The 17,169-nt window shown below is 43.2% G+C and overlaps 1 protein-coding gene across 6 annotated transcripts in view; it reads right to left on the minus strand.

The window, feature by feature from the left end:
• Positions 1-17,169, minus strand: part of SRGAP2 (SLIT-ROBO Rho GTPase activating protein 2) — a 332,663-nt gene that overhangs the window by 234,509 nt on the left and 80,985 nt on the right. For all 6 annotated transcript variants that reach the window (XM_061632118.1, XM_061632116.1, XM_061632117.1 and 3 more), the window contains exon 3: positions 4,018-4,210. In XM_061632118.1, coding sequence (XP_061488102.1) covers positions 4,018-4,210 — 193 coding nt within the window. The remainder of the gene's footprint in view (positions 1-4,017; positions 4,211-17,169) is intronic.

The following is a 17,169-nucleotide window of genomic DNA, read 5'->3' on the forward strand; positions in this document are numbered from 1 at the left end:
TAGACTTTTGGTACTGGGGGATTTCAATATCCATGCCGAGGCTGTCTTATCAGGGGCAGCTCAGGACTTCATTGCCGCCATGACAACAAAGGGGCTGTCTCAATTTTCTACTGGACCAACGCATGTGTCGGGACATACTCTTGATTTGATCTTCGCCACTGGACATGGAGATGGTGACCTGCAGGTGGGGTGTTTTTCATCTACCCCATTGTCATGGACAGATCACCGCCTGCTGAGATTTAGACTTACGGCGTCCCTTTCCCTCTGCAAAGGTGGGGGACCTATTAAGTTGGTCTGCTCCCGGAGACTAATGGATCCTTTGGGTTTTCAGAAGGCTCTGGGAGATTTTCCGGCTGATAAGACTAGTGCTCCTGTTGAGGCCCTGGTCGACCTGTGGAATACGGAAATGACCCGGGCTGTTGACACGATCGCTCCTGCACGCCCCCTTCGATGTAGAGCTCATACAGCTCCGTGGTATACCCCGGAGCTGAGAGTGATGAAACAAGAGAGAAGGAGGCTTGAGTGCAGATGGAGGCAAACTCCTGACGGATGCAATTATGCTTTGGTAAGTGCCTCCACTAAGTTGTACATAGAAGCGGTAAGGGCAGCAAAAAAGTGTTATTTTGCTGCCACTATTAGATCATCTTTATGCCGCCCAGCGGAGCTTTTTAAGGTAGTACGTAGGCTTTTACACTCTGGCCCTCAGGATACTACAGAGTCATCTGAAGCCCGCTGCAACGAGTTTGCGGGGCACTTCCAAAATAAAATCGCATGCATCCGTAGGGACCTCAACTCTAATGTTAGGACAGTTGAATCCATTGAGGTACCTAGATCATGGTCTTGTCCTCAGTTGTTGGATGAGTTTCAGTCGGTGCAGCTTGAGGAAGTTGACAAGATGCTTGGACTGGTGCGTGCAACCACGTTGGTACTCGGCCCTTGCCCTTCTTGGCTAGTTAAAGCTAGCCAGGCTGGAACTGCCGGCTGGGCCAAGGAAGTCATCAATGCCTCCTTGAGTGAGGGAGTTGTCCCTCGTTGTCTCAAGGAGGCTGTAGTGAGACCTCTCTTGAAGAGGTCGTCCTTGGACCCAGATAATTTGAACAACTATCGACCGGTAGCGAATGTTCCATTTCTGGGCAAGGTCTTGGAACGGGTGGTCGCCAGCCAGCTCCAGGCGCTCTTGGATGAAACCGATTATCTAGATCCGTTTCAATCCGGTTTTAGGCCCGGTTTTGGCACAGAAACAGCCTTGGTCGCTCTGTACAATGACCTTTGTCGGGAGAGGGACAGGGGGAGTGTAACTCTGTTGATTCTCCTTGATCTCTCAGCTGCTTTTGATACCATCAGCCATGGTATCCTTCTGGAGAGACTCGCGGAGTTGGGAGTTGGGGGTACTGCTTGGCAGTGGCTCCGCTCCTACTTGGCGGATCGTCTCCAGAAGGTAGTGCTTGGGGAACATTGCTCGATACCCTGGACTCTCCATTGTGGAGTCCCTCAGGGATCGGTTCTGTTCCCCATGCTTTTCAACATCTACATGAAGCCTCTGGGTGCGGTCATCCGGTGTTTTGGAGTGCGTTGCCATCAGTATGCTGATGACACACAACTCTATTACTCCTTTTCATCTGCTTCAGGTGAGGCTGTTGATGTGCTGAACCGTTGCCTGGCCGCGATAATGGACTGGATGGGAGCTAATAAACTGAAACTCAATCCAGACAAGACTGAGACACTGTTGGTGAGTGCCTTTTCTGCTCAGATGGAGGATGTTCATCCTATTCTGGATGGGGTTACACTCCCCCTGAAGGAACAGGTTCGTAGTCTGGGGGTTCTTTTCGACCCTTCCTTGTCACTCGAGGCTCAGGTAGCCTCGGTGGCTCAGAATGCGTTTTACTATCTTCGTTTGGTAGCCCAACTACGCCCCTATCTTGGCGGTGACGACCTCGCCTCAGTTGTTCATGCTCTAGTGACCTCTAGATTGGATTACTGTAATGCACTCTACGTGGGGCTGCCCTTGAAGACGGTTCGGAAGCTGCAGCTAGTGCAAAACGCAGCAGCCAGACTACTGACGAGGACCAAGCGGTCCTCACATATTACACCTGTTCTGGCCCATTTGCACTGGTTGCCGATTTGTTTCCGGGCCAGATTCAAGGTGCTGGTATTGACCTATAAAGCCTTACACGGTGTGGGCCCGCAATATCTGATGGAACGCCTCTCCCGCTATGAACCTACCCGTACACTTCGTTCGACATCTAAGGCCCTCCTCCGAGTACTGTCTCACCGAGAGGCTCGGAGGGTAATGACAAGATCTAGGTCCTTTTCGGTGGTGGCCCCCGAATTGTGGAACAGTCTCCCCGAGGAGGTACGCCTGGCGCCTACGCTGCTATCCTTTCGGCGCTAGGCTAAAACCTTCCTATTCTCCCAGGCATTTTAATATATTTCTATGTATTTTACTGTTTTAATGTTTTAGCTATGCTAATATCATTTAGTGTTATTATCAATTTGTATTTTTATCTGTGATTTTGTTCATTTATTGTATTATTGTATGTTGTACACCGCCCAGGGAGCCATTGGCTATGGGCGGTTTATAAATGAAATTAAATAAATAAATAAATATATGTGCTGGGAACAATTTAAGATGAAAATACAGCTTCTAGGATAAGAGCATGAAAACAGTATAGAAACACCTTCCCCATCTGGAGGCTATGGGCTATACATTTCCATTCTGTTCCAAGATACAGATATCCTATATAAAATGCCACAACAGGCATATTAGCAGAGGTATTGATCAATGGAAGGCAAGTTTTGTGCATTTACACAGAGCATCCCGCCCACCTCTGCAAGTCTGGAAAGCAAACATAAAATTCAGCTCTGAGGAGATACAAGGACAAATCAGAAACCAGGGTTTTTTTTCAAATATAGTTTTAAAATGAAGCAAGTAACTCACTTTAGCCATTGGACAAGAGATCATGTCCTAATGAGACAATGAAAAAGGCACAGTACTGTTTCATTTGGCTCACTCTGCAATTTTGGGGCAGTTCGCTCTAGAAGCACCATCTTCAAGTGCACAGAGGCAGCTCCAGAAACAAATGTAGCTGGAAGGCGAAGCAAGAATGATTCACGGCCACATATACTTCCTAAGATATCACTTATGACTTCTCTCTCTCTCTCTATTTAAACAGAGTGACAGCCATAGATGGTCACCCCTCTGATTGTGTACTAATACATGCCTCTCTGGCTAGGAGAATAGACCTATACAATACTGAGCACCCTCCACTTGACATTTATGCCACACAGCCTTCCATTCATTTTCAGAGGATTCAGAATCCGCATCGATTCACACAGCCATTATAAGCAGTAGCTCATTTCCTCTTCCTGTTTTGCACATTCCATCACTTATTCCAGTGATTATCATGACAGAGTATGGGAGGAGCCCCTGCTAGCAACCCTTGGCAAGTAGGTGGGAAATATTGATGTTGCTTGTGTGAAACCTCTCACAGACATCAAAGTTGAAACTGCAAGTAAACTCACAGCAGCCACAATTCACAAAGATCAGCAACAAGCTACAGCTGCAGCTTTAGGAAGAATCCTGCTTTCCGCTGACCACACTTTATACAAGACAACTTCAATTGTGTATTAAATCTGCATCCTCCACTGTCAGGAGTCCACAACCTTTAAAGAACACAGAGAAGGGCAGAAAACAGTACTAGATGAAATAAAAGTACCAGATTTCACAGAAGTTTGTGCACCTTCCTATAGTGCAAGTTACCAAGAGATGAGCACAAGTGCTGTGTGACTGTAGAGATCACATATGCCAACTCAACACATCCAAGACCCCCGCCCCAAGCGAACTCTGGAAAAGGGAGAAGAACACACTACTCTACATTACATTACAGACTAAAACCAGCCAGAACAAAAAAAAAACACCAAGTACTTTGTTATGACATTCATAAATGGATGAGTTTTCATGTCTTTTTTTTTTTAACTGTAGCCTCCCACTCCCTCATCCAAGGAGGAACACTTTACTTGAATTGCTGGTCTTTCGTGCTCCTTGTTTTCGCCAGAAATCGTTCAGCCAGCTTCTCCAAGTTCCTGGAGTAATCCATCTCAATCTCAGCCTTTTTGCGGAAAAAATCCTGCAGGTCCTGGAGCAGCTGGACTCTAAGTTCACATTGCTGATCAAGACATTTCAGTTGTTCAATAAGCTGGGCTCGGATTTCTGTAACCAAGGGCAAAAAAAAAACATACATACAGTGTTAAAACAGAGAGGAAATGTTACAAATTGTTTGGTCTGGTCATTGTTAAAGCTAAGCATGTCTCAGTCTAAGCACCTGGGTAAGAAACTGCCTAGGAAGACCACGTCAACAACTCTCAGCTACTTGAAGAAAGAGCTGATTTTTAAAAAATCATATAGTGTAATAATAAATAGAGTTATATACTTAAACTGCAGGATCTGGGATCAAAATACATTTGGTCAGAACAGACACTAGATGGCCTTAGGTTACACACACAGGCACCTAACTACATGTACCACTTTTTGGGTTACTTTTAATTGCAACATGGTTCTTTCCATTTTTTATTTCAGACATGGGGAGTGATTTTAATTAGGAATGCAGTGCACAGGGAGGGAAAGTTTAACACCTCCCTCCACAATCACAAAGAAAACTCACCCCACACACTGCAATTAGGGTGATGCCAATGGGAGTGTCACTCCCCCCCCCAAAAAAGTCTAATTACTGTGCAAGAGGCCATTTTTATTGTTGGTGGTCAAGAGGGAAAGGGTTAACCCCTTCCCACCCCATGCACTACATTCCCAATTAAATTAAAACAACTCTGGATGTAATTATTTTTTTAAAAACTACAACGTAATTGGGTGTTATGAAATCATTATCAGGTATAGTTAGCCCCACTCTCTAAACCACTTCACAAGCCAATTGAGGATAAAATGCTGCCCTCCGCTCTTTGGAGGAAGAATACGATATGAATGCTATAAATATTATGTACAAGCCAGTTAGTAAAATCAAGGTCACTTCCCCCCTGACCTTTAACCAAGCTCAATGTTAGCAAAACCTGTCCATGATTAACCATGCCTGTAGACAGAAAAATAACTGTAATTGTGCTTTGGACACTCTGGCCAAAGAACAACAAAAGCAACCTGGAATCCAATACAATTCACTTACAAGGATGGCTTTTATTGCTGAAGATTCTATCAATCAGCAGTGTCAAAGGCACATTTGGCATCCAAAGGAAGTGGTCATTGTCCAAAAATGTACTGAATCTCTCTAGATAAGGGCCACGGGGCCTGCCAATGCTGCAATTCCCTGCTGTTAGCTCAAATTCCCTCCAGAGACTCTCCATCAAATTCCTTTGCAGGCTATTCCTAGAGCAAACCCAAAGCACTGATCATGCCGGGCATTCCCAGAAGACACTAATTTGGGATTATTCAATTAAATGCTGGGACTCCAGCTGCACCACTGCAATTAAATGTAGCACATTAAATTAAGAATACTTTGCCTTTGGAAAGTCCAACAGACTTGCATTCCCAGTTGGAAAAGGTCGGAAGAGAGTTTCATTTTTCATGAAAAGAATGTCTTAGGGCATAATTTTCAGGCAGATTCCTGCAGAGGGTGTTTTTAGCACAGATGCTGCTGCTCTTAATGTACCACTTTTATTGAAGCAGATAAATGTTTTATTAAGACCACCCAATGCTGGCAATAGCCATTATGTATTTCTGACCCATAGGATAGCTACAAGTTAACTAAGTGGCATCAAATCTGGCAACTGAAGACATCATTGTCATTTGCCTCTGGCTACTTAGTTATTAAATAAGCTGGTTCCAGATCCATTAATAATCCCCCTGCCTCAGCCCCAAGATGTCCAACAAAATGATCAACTATGCATTTTCCTCCAGGACTGCCTGGATATTCAAAATGCTAATTAGAACGGCCAGTTGTTGCTGGAAATTTGCTGTGGCCTCTCTCAGCTTGTTTATAAAACAGTCTCGTTCCAAGACCAGATTGATACTAGACAACATAAATAAGCAAATGCAACACTTAGCATTCGGTGTACTTGATACAAATAACGTCATTCAGAGCGAGAGGGTTTTTCAAGTATTCAGTTTTTAAATAGCCCGTTTTAAATGCACACAAACACAGACAAAAAAACCAAGGGTGAGATCCAACAACACACCAGCAATTGCGACTTTCTCTGCAGCCCCCATGTGCCCCCAATCTGGCTCCAGAGTATTCCCCCAGCCCCCCAAAGCAGACTGTGGAGCAAGGATGACTGTTGGGACATGAGGGGGGGAGGGAAATCTCCATTTATGCAAGCAGGATACCACATCTAGGTATTCCCCCACATCTAAATGAGGAACTACTGAAAGAGAAAGAAAGCCTACATGTATCACCCAGTTTGGTCTCAGTAATAGAATCCACATTGTACACAAATGTCCTGAGGTCTAAACATTTTCCCTTGGAAGCTCAGACTGAAAAGAATCATCTTAACCTTCAAGCAGCACAGTGAACTGGGCCAACAGTTGGGCAATGAGGGAAGCTACCGATTACAGGAGATAATGCACTCCATAAATCACTTTCTTTTAAGAGCTATTAGCAGATATGCTGAGCTCCTTAAACAGTTCTGATATCATATATTCAACTTCACCGCTACATTATCCAAAACTGTTCAGGGGACATAAAGAATGGCATGAAGTCTTCAAGGGTCCTATTCTATAACATGAATAGTACATACCAATAATCTTCAACATTTACAGACCGACTCACACTTAACTCAATCTTCAAACATGGATGCACTCTTAATAATTTTACCATATCACTCTTCTCCCCACTTCCCCCCCACCCCCATCCTTCTCTTAAAACAGCTTTTTAAAACAGTGTGATGGAGTTGCTAGTGTAATTAAAATTAGGACATGATCCTATTTGGGGTCACTTCACAACTCACCATTTCAAGTTCCAACAGTATATACTATCCAGTTAGCTGCTTTATAGTGCTCCTATTCATTCCAGAGAAATTTATAGATCCAGCACAACAGCTCTTCTCAGAAGTATAGGATAACACTTTGAAGTTGAAAACTTTTAAAATTAAAAGGTGGTACAAAGGGATTAACAATGTTCCACTGATGCACATGGGTGCAGTTGCTCATCAAAATACAAATGTATCAGAAGTGAAAAAGGAAGCATTGTGGGGGTGGGTAGGCGTTGCCACCTGGAGAGATAATGTCAATGTATGCCTTTCTCACCATTCTTCATTGCTTTCATTGATTTCTTAGGAAACTGGGACTACAGCAAACTCGGTAGTTTCTATAGCAATAATGACATATACATCTGCTGAGGAAATCACTTTTGCAGCTTTTGAGGCAGGTAGTAATGGTGGCTTAAAGAGCCAATTCTGAAACAGCATAATTCCACAGAGAATGGCAAGGTGCTGAAACAGAGAGTATTAACAGCCTGTAGCAGGAGAAATCAAGAACACTCATCTTCTGGGACATGTGCAGGGAAACAAGGTCTAAAAAAAGCAATGAATAACAATCCAGTCACTTACAACACTATATGCTATCCAATTAGTTTTGCCTAGAATTATTTTTCTCTGTTTAAAAATTAAAAAATAAGCTACCTTAGCCTTTTCAGTTGCTCTTTGTGGGAATAATTCACTATGGCCAGGATTCTCCAACACCATCATTCTGTGAAACCACCCTCCCTCCTCAGCTGATTGCTTCTTGAGATTACAAAAGACAGTTTAACACAATTCTATCATCGTATTGGCACTTCTACTTCAATTCTCTCGGGAAGGAAACCACCAGAGTTAGGCAACCCATGGAAAAATCAAGACTTTAAAAAGTACTCAACACTCTCAAAATTGAAACTACTGCTTTGAAAACTGCACTGCAGCACAAGCAGAGCAAATGGAGCATTTCAAAATGCCACACATGCCACCCCTTTAAAAAGAAAACCTCACTCTGAATTGTTAAGAAGCGATGAGGTTGAATTACTATGGTCATGTAAAACCAGATTGGGCCAAGCAATCTACTATTGCACATACCAGATAAAACTGTCACAATCAAACTGGTGACCCCTTTTGCTTCTGCAGAGATGTGCTACATCAAGTTTACTTTTCAGTAATCAAGGCTGTACTTCTATTGGAGGGAAATCAACAACTGATCAGATTGCTGGCATTGGGGGTACAATAGTTCACTAAAGACCCTAATGGCCTGTCTGTAAGGGTGAGCTAGGGAAGGGCAGTCTTGCTCACAGATAATTTTTTTTTTGTTCTGGTTGCAAATCAAATAAAGTCAGGAATGCAGGAATGTCCTGAAGCTCAGAAAGTTTTCCAAGGGTATACAGTGTATTCTTGTTATCCAACCCCAATCCTTATACAAGCAGTGAGGTTTCTTTGGCCTCCTGACTGAACATACTATGGCACAGTGGATTACTGTATTGCAGCACAGCTTACAATACACACACACACACACCCTGCAGATGCAAAAAATACACTGAAAGGACTGGAAACTCCTAAAATGCATACCCTGAATTACAGGGAGTTTAGGACTTCTCCAGGTGCCAAAAAGGGCCAAGAAGATGGCACCAGGGAACCTCTCTTGATAGGCTGTTCCATAAACACGGAGCCACCACTAAAAAGGAAGCCAAGCAATATTATCTGTTAATATTTTTATCCATCATTTTCACCTTAAACAAGCAAAACCCTTCCAGCGTTATTGGGGGAGGGGGGTCCCCACTGTAAACTTGTAGAAATTCACACACACACCTACTTGACCCTGGGAAGAAAAAATGTATGCTTGGGGCAAAGACAGATGGATGTTTTCAGAGCAGCAAGTCTAATTTAGAAGTATCTTCACAGCATTTAATCCACAATGCTGCAAATGATAGAGAGTATCTGCAAGGATCATTGCAAGCCCTCATGAAGCCTCACTTGTAAATCAAACTTAAGTTTTAAAGAATCTTACAATTACAGAAACCGTTCAACAGCATTCTATATTACCTGTTTTGTTTACAAATGTATATGCTAGCAGGTTCCACTTTCTACCTGTTTTTCAGTTATATCTTCACTGAAATTCACCACAGAGGGAACTACTATAAACAGACAAATACCAAAACTGAAGGTGCCTTTGTTTTTCTCTAAATAAGGAGGGGAGGAACTGCATGATGATGTCTTAAGTTTAGATTTCAAATCCTTATATCACTCAAGCAAATAGGCAATTCTCAATCATAAGAAATCTCACAAACGTAGAGCAGTGTTTTTGTATGAGAACCTTTAATAAACCAGATATAGTGAGCAGATAATAAATAGCAGAACTAGCCTGATTCATCCTCTGTATTTAACAGATCAAATGAAAAGTATACTAAACAACCAGTTATCTGCTGTAGCCACCAAAATACCAATCTACACCAAAAAAAACTTGCATTGCTTCCAGGCTTGCAGAAGGTTTTGGGATATGATACAGTCTGCAGTTGACCCAACAGGGAGCCCATCACCTTTAATTGCTTAATAGGGCATGAAATGGGGGAGACACTGCTGCAGCTTTAACTTCCCTGCAACATGATAAAACACAGCTATATATTTAAAGCATAGGAGGAAGCGAGAGACAGGGAAAGCAGGCTAGACCCTGGCTTGACTGTAACTGCAAATTACATTGATGGGCTTCTATTGTCCTTGCTGAGACATATGAAGAGTGGAGCTCCTTGAAGGCCTAAAACTGAAGTGAGTTTACTGTAAGTAAAGAAGAGTCTGGTAACTTCCAATAGTCATAATCAATGCAACACTTTAACACTTATGCAGACCAGGCAATACAAATCACACTGGCCATCTTTGGGATATATCCATATCCCAGTGGGATTTCCAATGGAAGGATTGGGTAACCTTTGTCTCCCAGAGATCATTTTTATCTGTATTGTCAGCACAAGTGTGTTTGACACTACCAAAGCACTGTGAGCCACCCACCCACCCCAAAACCATCTTGTATCCATATATATTTGTCAATTGGTTCCCCAGAGTAATTAGCACCAGGCACCAAAGCATTTCTGGAGTACATTTGGACTCCAGTGGTTTTTGTTTCCAGAAGGAAAATGATAAGTTCTTTATAAGCAGGTTGCTACTACTGAAAAGGAAGCGAAGCAATACAGGTTAAAAAATTCACAATGTCCTAGAAGGACATCCCTGCAGGTTTCCTTATGTGTAAATTACACAATGAAAAGTACAGCTGGGGTTCAAATGTACCCCAGAAGTCTGTATGAAGGGTACTACATTGAGGATCATGAAGAAATACTGTGTTTTATACTATGTTTATGTATATGGATATTGTTTATGTATTTTGCTTTGTAAATTAATTTGATTTTTTAATTGTATCTTGTGTATTCTATTGTAAACCGCTTTGAGATATTTTAGATAGCAAGCGGTCTATAAATGGAAATAATCATAATCATAAGAAGAAATACCAGGAAAGTGGAGATCTCCAAGAAATATCCCCCCCAAACAAAACCTCTCTTGCCTCACAGACTAAGACAAACTTGCCTTCACTCCACCTAACCCTTCCCCCTTCATATGCTAACTGCCTTAGGATGTGTCTGTCAATCACAAGCAAGTCATCACTATTCTTAAAAAGCTGGGGTATTATATTTACAAAAAGCCTAGCCATGAAACCCTAATCCCTTAACCCAATATTTAGTCCAGGATTCCACTATGACAATATGTTTTAAAAACAAATTCAAACACACATATCCTCTCCAGCAGCGGTTAGAAAGCAGCAGCAGTTACCAAGATTATATCCACACAAGTTTAAGCAGGCATAATGCCAAGGCTTGGACATACTAATGCTTTGGTGTTGCTAATTATAATTGAGGAACTCCAACTGGCACATAGTACAGAAGAGAACGTAATTCAGAACAGCAACCCCAATGCATAATCAAACCCACAGTACACTTTCCTTTCTTTCTATTATAATTCATTGAAAATATTGGCTTGCCTACAATTTATATCCTTAGCAATACTGTTGCAGACAGCAGGGGAGACTTCAATCCTTCTGAACAGTCCTTCGTTTATAACATGCATATGGAGAACAAGGCTGTCATTTATATGTATCAAAGCCCCCATGTGGACACCTGAAGGAGTACATGAGGTTGCTGGTGGGCTCCTGATGCACTGGGAATCCGGTAGAGGCTTCATATGTATGAATCAGCACCCTTCCATAGGGGCTGTTAATACAGCCTGTGCCACTTGAACAATCATGTTGGCACAAAAGGACAGATGCAGTCATGTGAATGACAGGGTCAGCACAGAGGGCCCTCACACGGTGGCACCAGTTCATAGAACTGGTGAATCCATCCAATTCTCACCCACGGGCTTTGGAACAATGAAGCAGGGCTGTTATTTCATAACAGTCACTAAAGAAATTTGAAAAATAGTGATATATAACATGGTGTTGTCATGTGACTGACACCATTTCTCATTACCACACCCCTTTTCCCTAGTTACCTTAATTCATACTCTGCATGAGAGGGTGATGCGGGGAAGGAAAGCTCCATGGTTTTAGCAACGTACATACTTTATCATAGAAATGCTTACATGCCAAACTAAGGGCAGCATTCAACTAAATTATTGCCCTAGCACAAGGATTAGCGCTAGTGCAAATAATCCCCCCTCTCCTTACTCTGTGTGTGCCCTGCATGGTCCCCAAATATGATCTAGAGAGTTGGAGGAACCCACAGAGCAGATTTAGGGAGTGTGCAGGGGGAGGAGAGGGGGAAAATTTAGTGTGAGGAAAAATCCATGTGCTGACAGAACGTTCACCTTAGTCCTACATTGAATGATACCCTAAGTGTTGGTATCTAGCTACTACAAAACCCTAAAATCTTTGGTGAGACTATATCAAGTAGGGCTTACTATAGGCTGACTGATGACTCACTGATATGGCTGCAATCTAACATCTAACAATCACAGTTAGGGAAATCAGCTTGTGCATAAGCTGCATGCTAGTGCACACAATTCAAACACTCCCTGGCTGCTTAGCTCCTCCCTTCCTAGAATGGAGAAACAGAACCATGAAACAACTGGCTTAGCATTGCATATAAACTAGCAATGCTGGTTTGTTTCTTCCAAACAAACCACGAGTGGGAAGCCAATAACAAACCCTGACTTCTGATCATGGTTTATCAGGAGAAAAACAAACCACAAGCACTGGGGTTCACAAGTAACACTAAGCCAGTCACTCCATGATCTGTTTCCCCATTACAGCAAGGGAGAATAAAGCAGGAACTGATCAAGCTGCATGCACCAGCTAGTTACCCTAACCATGGCTTATGACCTGACACAGGCTAATAAGGCTGTATTTTTTAAAATGTTGCTGCAGTACCTTAATCACTGATTGACTATGAAAACTTACACTTCAGTAAAACAAATGACCTGCTTCCATCAGAAAGATAACCTTGACTAGAAGCTTCTTCAGAAAATTCTTATCCACCCTGTGGACTAGAGCTTTATCATTGCATACATCACTGTTTCATCTGGCAAACATCTCAAACATCCAGACATTCAACTGTCTTGAACTTTCTCTCTCATCTCTTTAAATACAAAGACACCCTACTACAAAGCAGCTGTACTTATTCCTGCCTTCTTAAAAAAGGCTGCTGCATTTTTAAGCCAGCTATGAGAATGCCAACAATAATCTCAGGAATCTGAAGGGAAATGAAATACCTTTGCTCTGCCTCTTGTAGAAGTATACAATTGCTGGAGTCCTCATGAATTTGATTTTCATCTCTTCTTCCACATACTTCTTACCTCCACTTTAATCTGCTTTGCTCAAACAACTTAGGATCTGATTTAATCACACTCATAAAAAGACAGGCTGCTACATTACTTTACATTTAGAGTTTCTATTTTACATGGATTGAGAGCATCTGCTTCTGCATTGATGAATTCACTGGAAACCAGTTGGACAGTTGTTTTATTCTTAAATTTTGCTTATAAAATGGGGAGTTAGCTGAATGTGTCCTCACAAGTTTATCAAGAGTGCAAAGCTTCCCATTAGATGGCTGCCAAGAGCGGAGGAACTATGTTTCCCAGTAGGCCCCTTGGCAGAGGCCCAGACGCAGGTGCCTCGAGGCGGAAGCGGAGCGAGCAAGCCGGAGCCCAGGTTCAGTCTGTGTGTACACAATCCACTGCTCCCTAAAGTGTTTTCATGTCCTCCAGGAGCAGCATAAGGCCTGGAAGAGGGCACTGGCTGCCTGTACACCTCTCCTTGGTTTGCTGGCCAATCTGACTGAGCAAATGCAGGCCTCCCAGAAGGTTTTCTTTGCTAATACCACATTGCAAGACTTCCCGGGTCTGCCAGAGAGGCTCAGGCAGGACCAGCTGTAAGGGCTGCCTTGCATTGTGGGCCAGGCAGGGGTCATGCAATGTATCCACCATTTTCGTCTCAAAATCAAGTGCTAGCTGGCAAAGGTTTTTTTACTGACATGAATGATTCTTTATTATTTCTCACTTACTGTAGCCCACAAGTATGGCATCTCATATCTACATTTATTTTGTTTGGAGCCAGACCTTGAATTAGTTGAATTTAATTCCTACTGAAATTAAGTAAATTCAACTAACTTACTCTGGCCCCAATCAGTTATTTCTACAGTGCCAGTGTGGTGTAGTAGTTAAAGTGTTGGACTACAACCTGGGAGACCAGGGTTCAAATCCCCACACAGCCATGAAGCTCACTCGGTGAGCCTGGCCCAGTCACTGCCTCTCAGCTTCAGAGGAAGGCAATGGTAAACCACCTCTGAATACTGCTTACCATGAAAACCCTATTCATAGGGTCGCCATAAGTCGGAATCGACTTAAAGGCAGTCTATGAATTCCCAGGTTAAAAAAGTGGTTTCACATTATTTATTTCCGTAATAGCCCATGAGGTAGTTCAGACTGGTTTCCTTGGCTCTGCCTAGTGAGCTTTGTGGTAATTTTATAGTGAGCTACCCAAGCTCAGCACCTTTCCCATTGCAGTTTGTTGAGCCATTCTGAATTTTGATAAGATCTTTGCCAATTCATGCTTTTCTTAAGTCGTCTACATAGCAAGCATTGCTGTTAGAGAATTAGCCAAAAGGGGAGGGGAAAAGCCAGATTCCCATCTTGTGTTTGTGTGAGGTGCTCTTCAGATATGATAGAACATCGTGGACATTGTCAAAACATTAGGAAAATGCTGGGTGTTATTGAAAGATATTGTTGTTGCTTTTTTAACAATGTTAGTATTTTGTTATTTAAATTTTTGTACACTGTATTGTTCTTTTCTGATGCGTATTTTGTATTTGTGTTTATTTTTTGTGAGCCTCCTTGAGGGTCTTTTTGGCCAAAAGACGGCATAGAAATAAACCGTAACATAACATAACATTAAATGAACAGATTTAAAGAAAACTCCCAGAAAAATCAAGGGCAGGTTTTCAAAAGATGACAAACATCTGGGGAAATTCAATTGTTGAGAAAGCAAGAACAAACCATGTAACTTAAAGGAAGAGACAAGAGAAACTTGCTTGCATTTTTCTAAAAAACAGCTTTTAAAAAAATTCTTGCATTCTTTATCTTCAGATGAACATGAGGGCCCAAATCCCTTTCATATCATGAACCCTCTAACCCTAGTACCTGCCTGCAGCATCAGGTGATGTCTCTTGGTTCACCATTATTGAATTGAATTGAATTGAAACTTTATTTTTACCCTGCCCTTTTTCCAAACTGGAACTCAGGGCGGCTTACAAATAAAACTACGTGTAGTTAAAAACATAGAAAAACATACAATTAAAATGCAATTAAACTATGCACAACCTAAAAACCATAAAAGGCACTTAAAAATCTAAAAACAATTTAAAATAATACAGATAATAATATAAAACATTAAAACAAGCCTTATAAAGCCCAATCCTAAACACCTTCTATCCCAAAAGCCTGTCGGAATAAAAAAGTCTTTACTTGCCGACGGAAGGATGGCAAGGAGGGGGTCATTCGTGCCTCCCTAGGAAGAGAGTTCCAGAACTTAGGAGCAGCCACTGAGAAGACCCTATCTTGCGTCCCGACCAATCGCACTTGCGAGGGTGTTGGGACTGAGAGAAGGGCCTCTCCTGAAGATCTCAGGGCCCGGGCAGGCTCGTATAGGGAGATACGGTCCGACAGATAGCCTGGACCTGGGCCGTATAGGGCTTTAAAGGTCAAAACCAGCACTTTGAATTGTGACTGGAAACAAACTGGCAGCCAGTGGAGCTGTTGTAACAAGGGAGTTGTACGTTCCCTGTAACCAGCCCGTTAATACTCTGGCTGCAGCTATTTGTAACAGTTTAAGTTTCTGAACAGTCTTCAAAGGCAGCCCCACATAGAGCGTGTTACAGTAGTCTTAAACGGGATGTAACTAAGGCATGCATCACCATAGTCAAATCAGACATTTCCAGGAACGGGCACAGCTGGCGCACTAGTCTTAAATGGGCAAAGGCACTCCTGGCCACGGCCAAGACCTGGGCCTACAAGTTCAGAGCAGAGTCCAGGAGTACACCCAAACTGCGAACCTGTGTCTTCAGGGGGAGTGTAACCCCATCGAGCACAGGCTGAATCCCTATTCCTTGATCTGCCCTTCGACTGACCAGGAGCACCTCCGTCTTGTCTGGATTTAGTTTCAATTTGTTCACCCTCATCCAGTCCATCACTGATGCCAGGCACTGGTTCAGGACCAGGACAGCATCCTTGGCTTTAGGTGGAAAGGAGAAATAGAGTTGGGTGTCATCCGCATACTGATGGCACCGAACCCCAAACCCCCGGACAACCTCTCCCAGCGGTTTCATATAGATGTTAAATAACATGGGGGACAAAACTGAACCCTGAGGGACCCCACAGGTCAATGGCCAAGGGGTCGAACAGGAGTCCCCCAGCACCACCTTCTGAGTTCGTCCCTCCAGAAAGGAATGGAGCCATCGTAACACGGTGCCCCCAAGTCCCATCCCAGCAAGGCGGTCCAGAAGGATACCATGGTCGATGGTATCGAAAGCCGCTGAGAGGTCCAGTAGAACTAACAGGGACACACTCCCCCTGTCCAGCTCTCTGCGAAGGTCATCCACCAAGGCGACCAAAGCTGTCTCTGTCCCGTAACCAGGCCTGAAACCAGACTGAAATGGATCCAGATAATCCGTTTCATCCAAGAATCTCTGGAGCTGGGCGGCCACCACACGCTCTATTACCTTGCCCAAAAATGGAATGTTGGAGACTGGCCGATAATTTCCCATTATGGAGGGATCCAGGGAGGGCTTTTTCAACAAAGGCCGTACAACTGCCTCTTTTAGGCATGATGGAATTCTGCCTTAAGAACATAAGAACATAAGAAGAGCCTACTGGATCAGGCCAGTGGCCCATCTAGTCCAGCATCCTGTTCTCACAGTGGCCAACCAGGTGCCTGGGGGAAGCCCGCAAGCAGGACCCGAGTGCAAGAACACTCTCCCCTCCTGAGGCTTCCGGCAACTGGTTTTCAGAAGCATGCTGCCTCTGACTAGGGTGGCACAGCACAGCCATCACGGCTAGTAGCCATTGATAGCCCTGTCCTCCATGAACTGGTCTAATCTTCTTTTAAAGCCATCCAAGCTGGTGGCCATTACTGCATCTTGTGGGAGCAAATTCCATAGTTTAACTATGCGCTAAGTAAAGAAGTACTTCCTCTTGTCTGTCCTGAATCTTCCAACATTCAGCTTCTTTGAATGTCCACGAGTTCTAGTATTATAAGAGAGGGAGAAGAACTTTTCTCTATCCACTTTCTCAATGCCATGCATAATTTTATACACTTCTGTCATGTCTCCTCTGACCCGCCTTTTCTCTAAACTAAAAAGCCCCAAATGCTGCAACCTTTCCTCGTAAGGGAGTCGCTCCATCCCCTTGATCATTCTGGTTGCCCTCTTCTGAACCTTTTCCAACTCTATAATATCCTTTTTGAGATGAGGCGACCAGAACTGTACACAGTATTCCAAATGCGGCCGCACCATAGATTTATACAACGGCATTATGATATCGGCTGTTTTATTTTCAATACCTTTCCTAATTATCGCTAGCATGGAATTTGCCTTTTTCACAGCTGCCGCACACTGGGTCGACATTTTCATCGTGCTGTCCACTACAACCCCGAGGTCTCTCTCCTGGTCAGTCACC

This window comes from Rhineura floridana, chromosome 6 (assembly GCF_030035675.1).
Source record: "Rhineura floridana isolate rRhiFlo1 chromosome 6, rRhiFlo1.hap2, whole genome shotgun sequence".
In the NCBI taxonomy this organism is placed as follows: domain Eukaryota; kingdom Metazoa; phylum Chordata; class Lepidosauria; order Squamata; family Rhineuridae; genus Rhineura; species Rhineura floridana.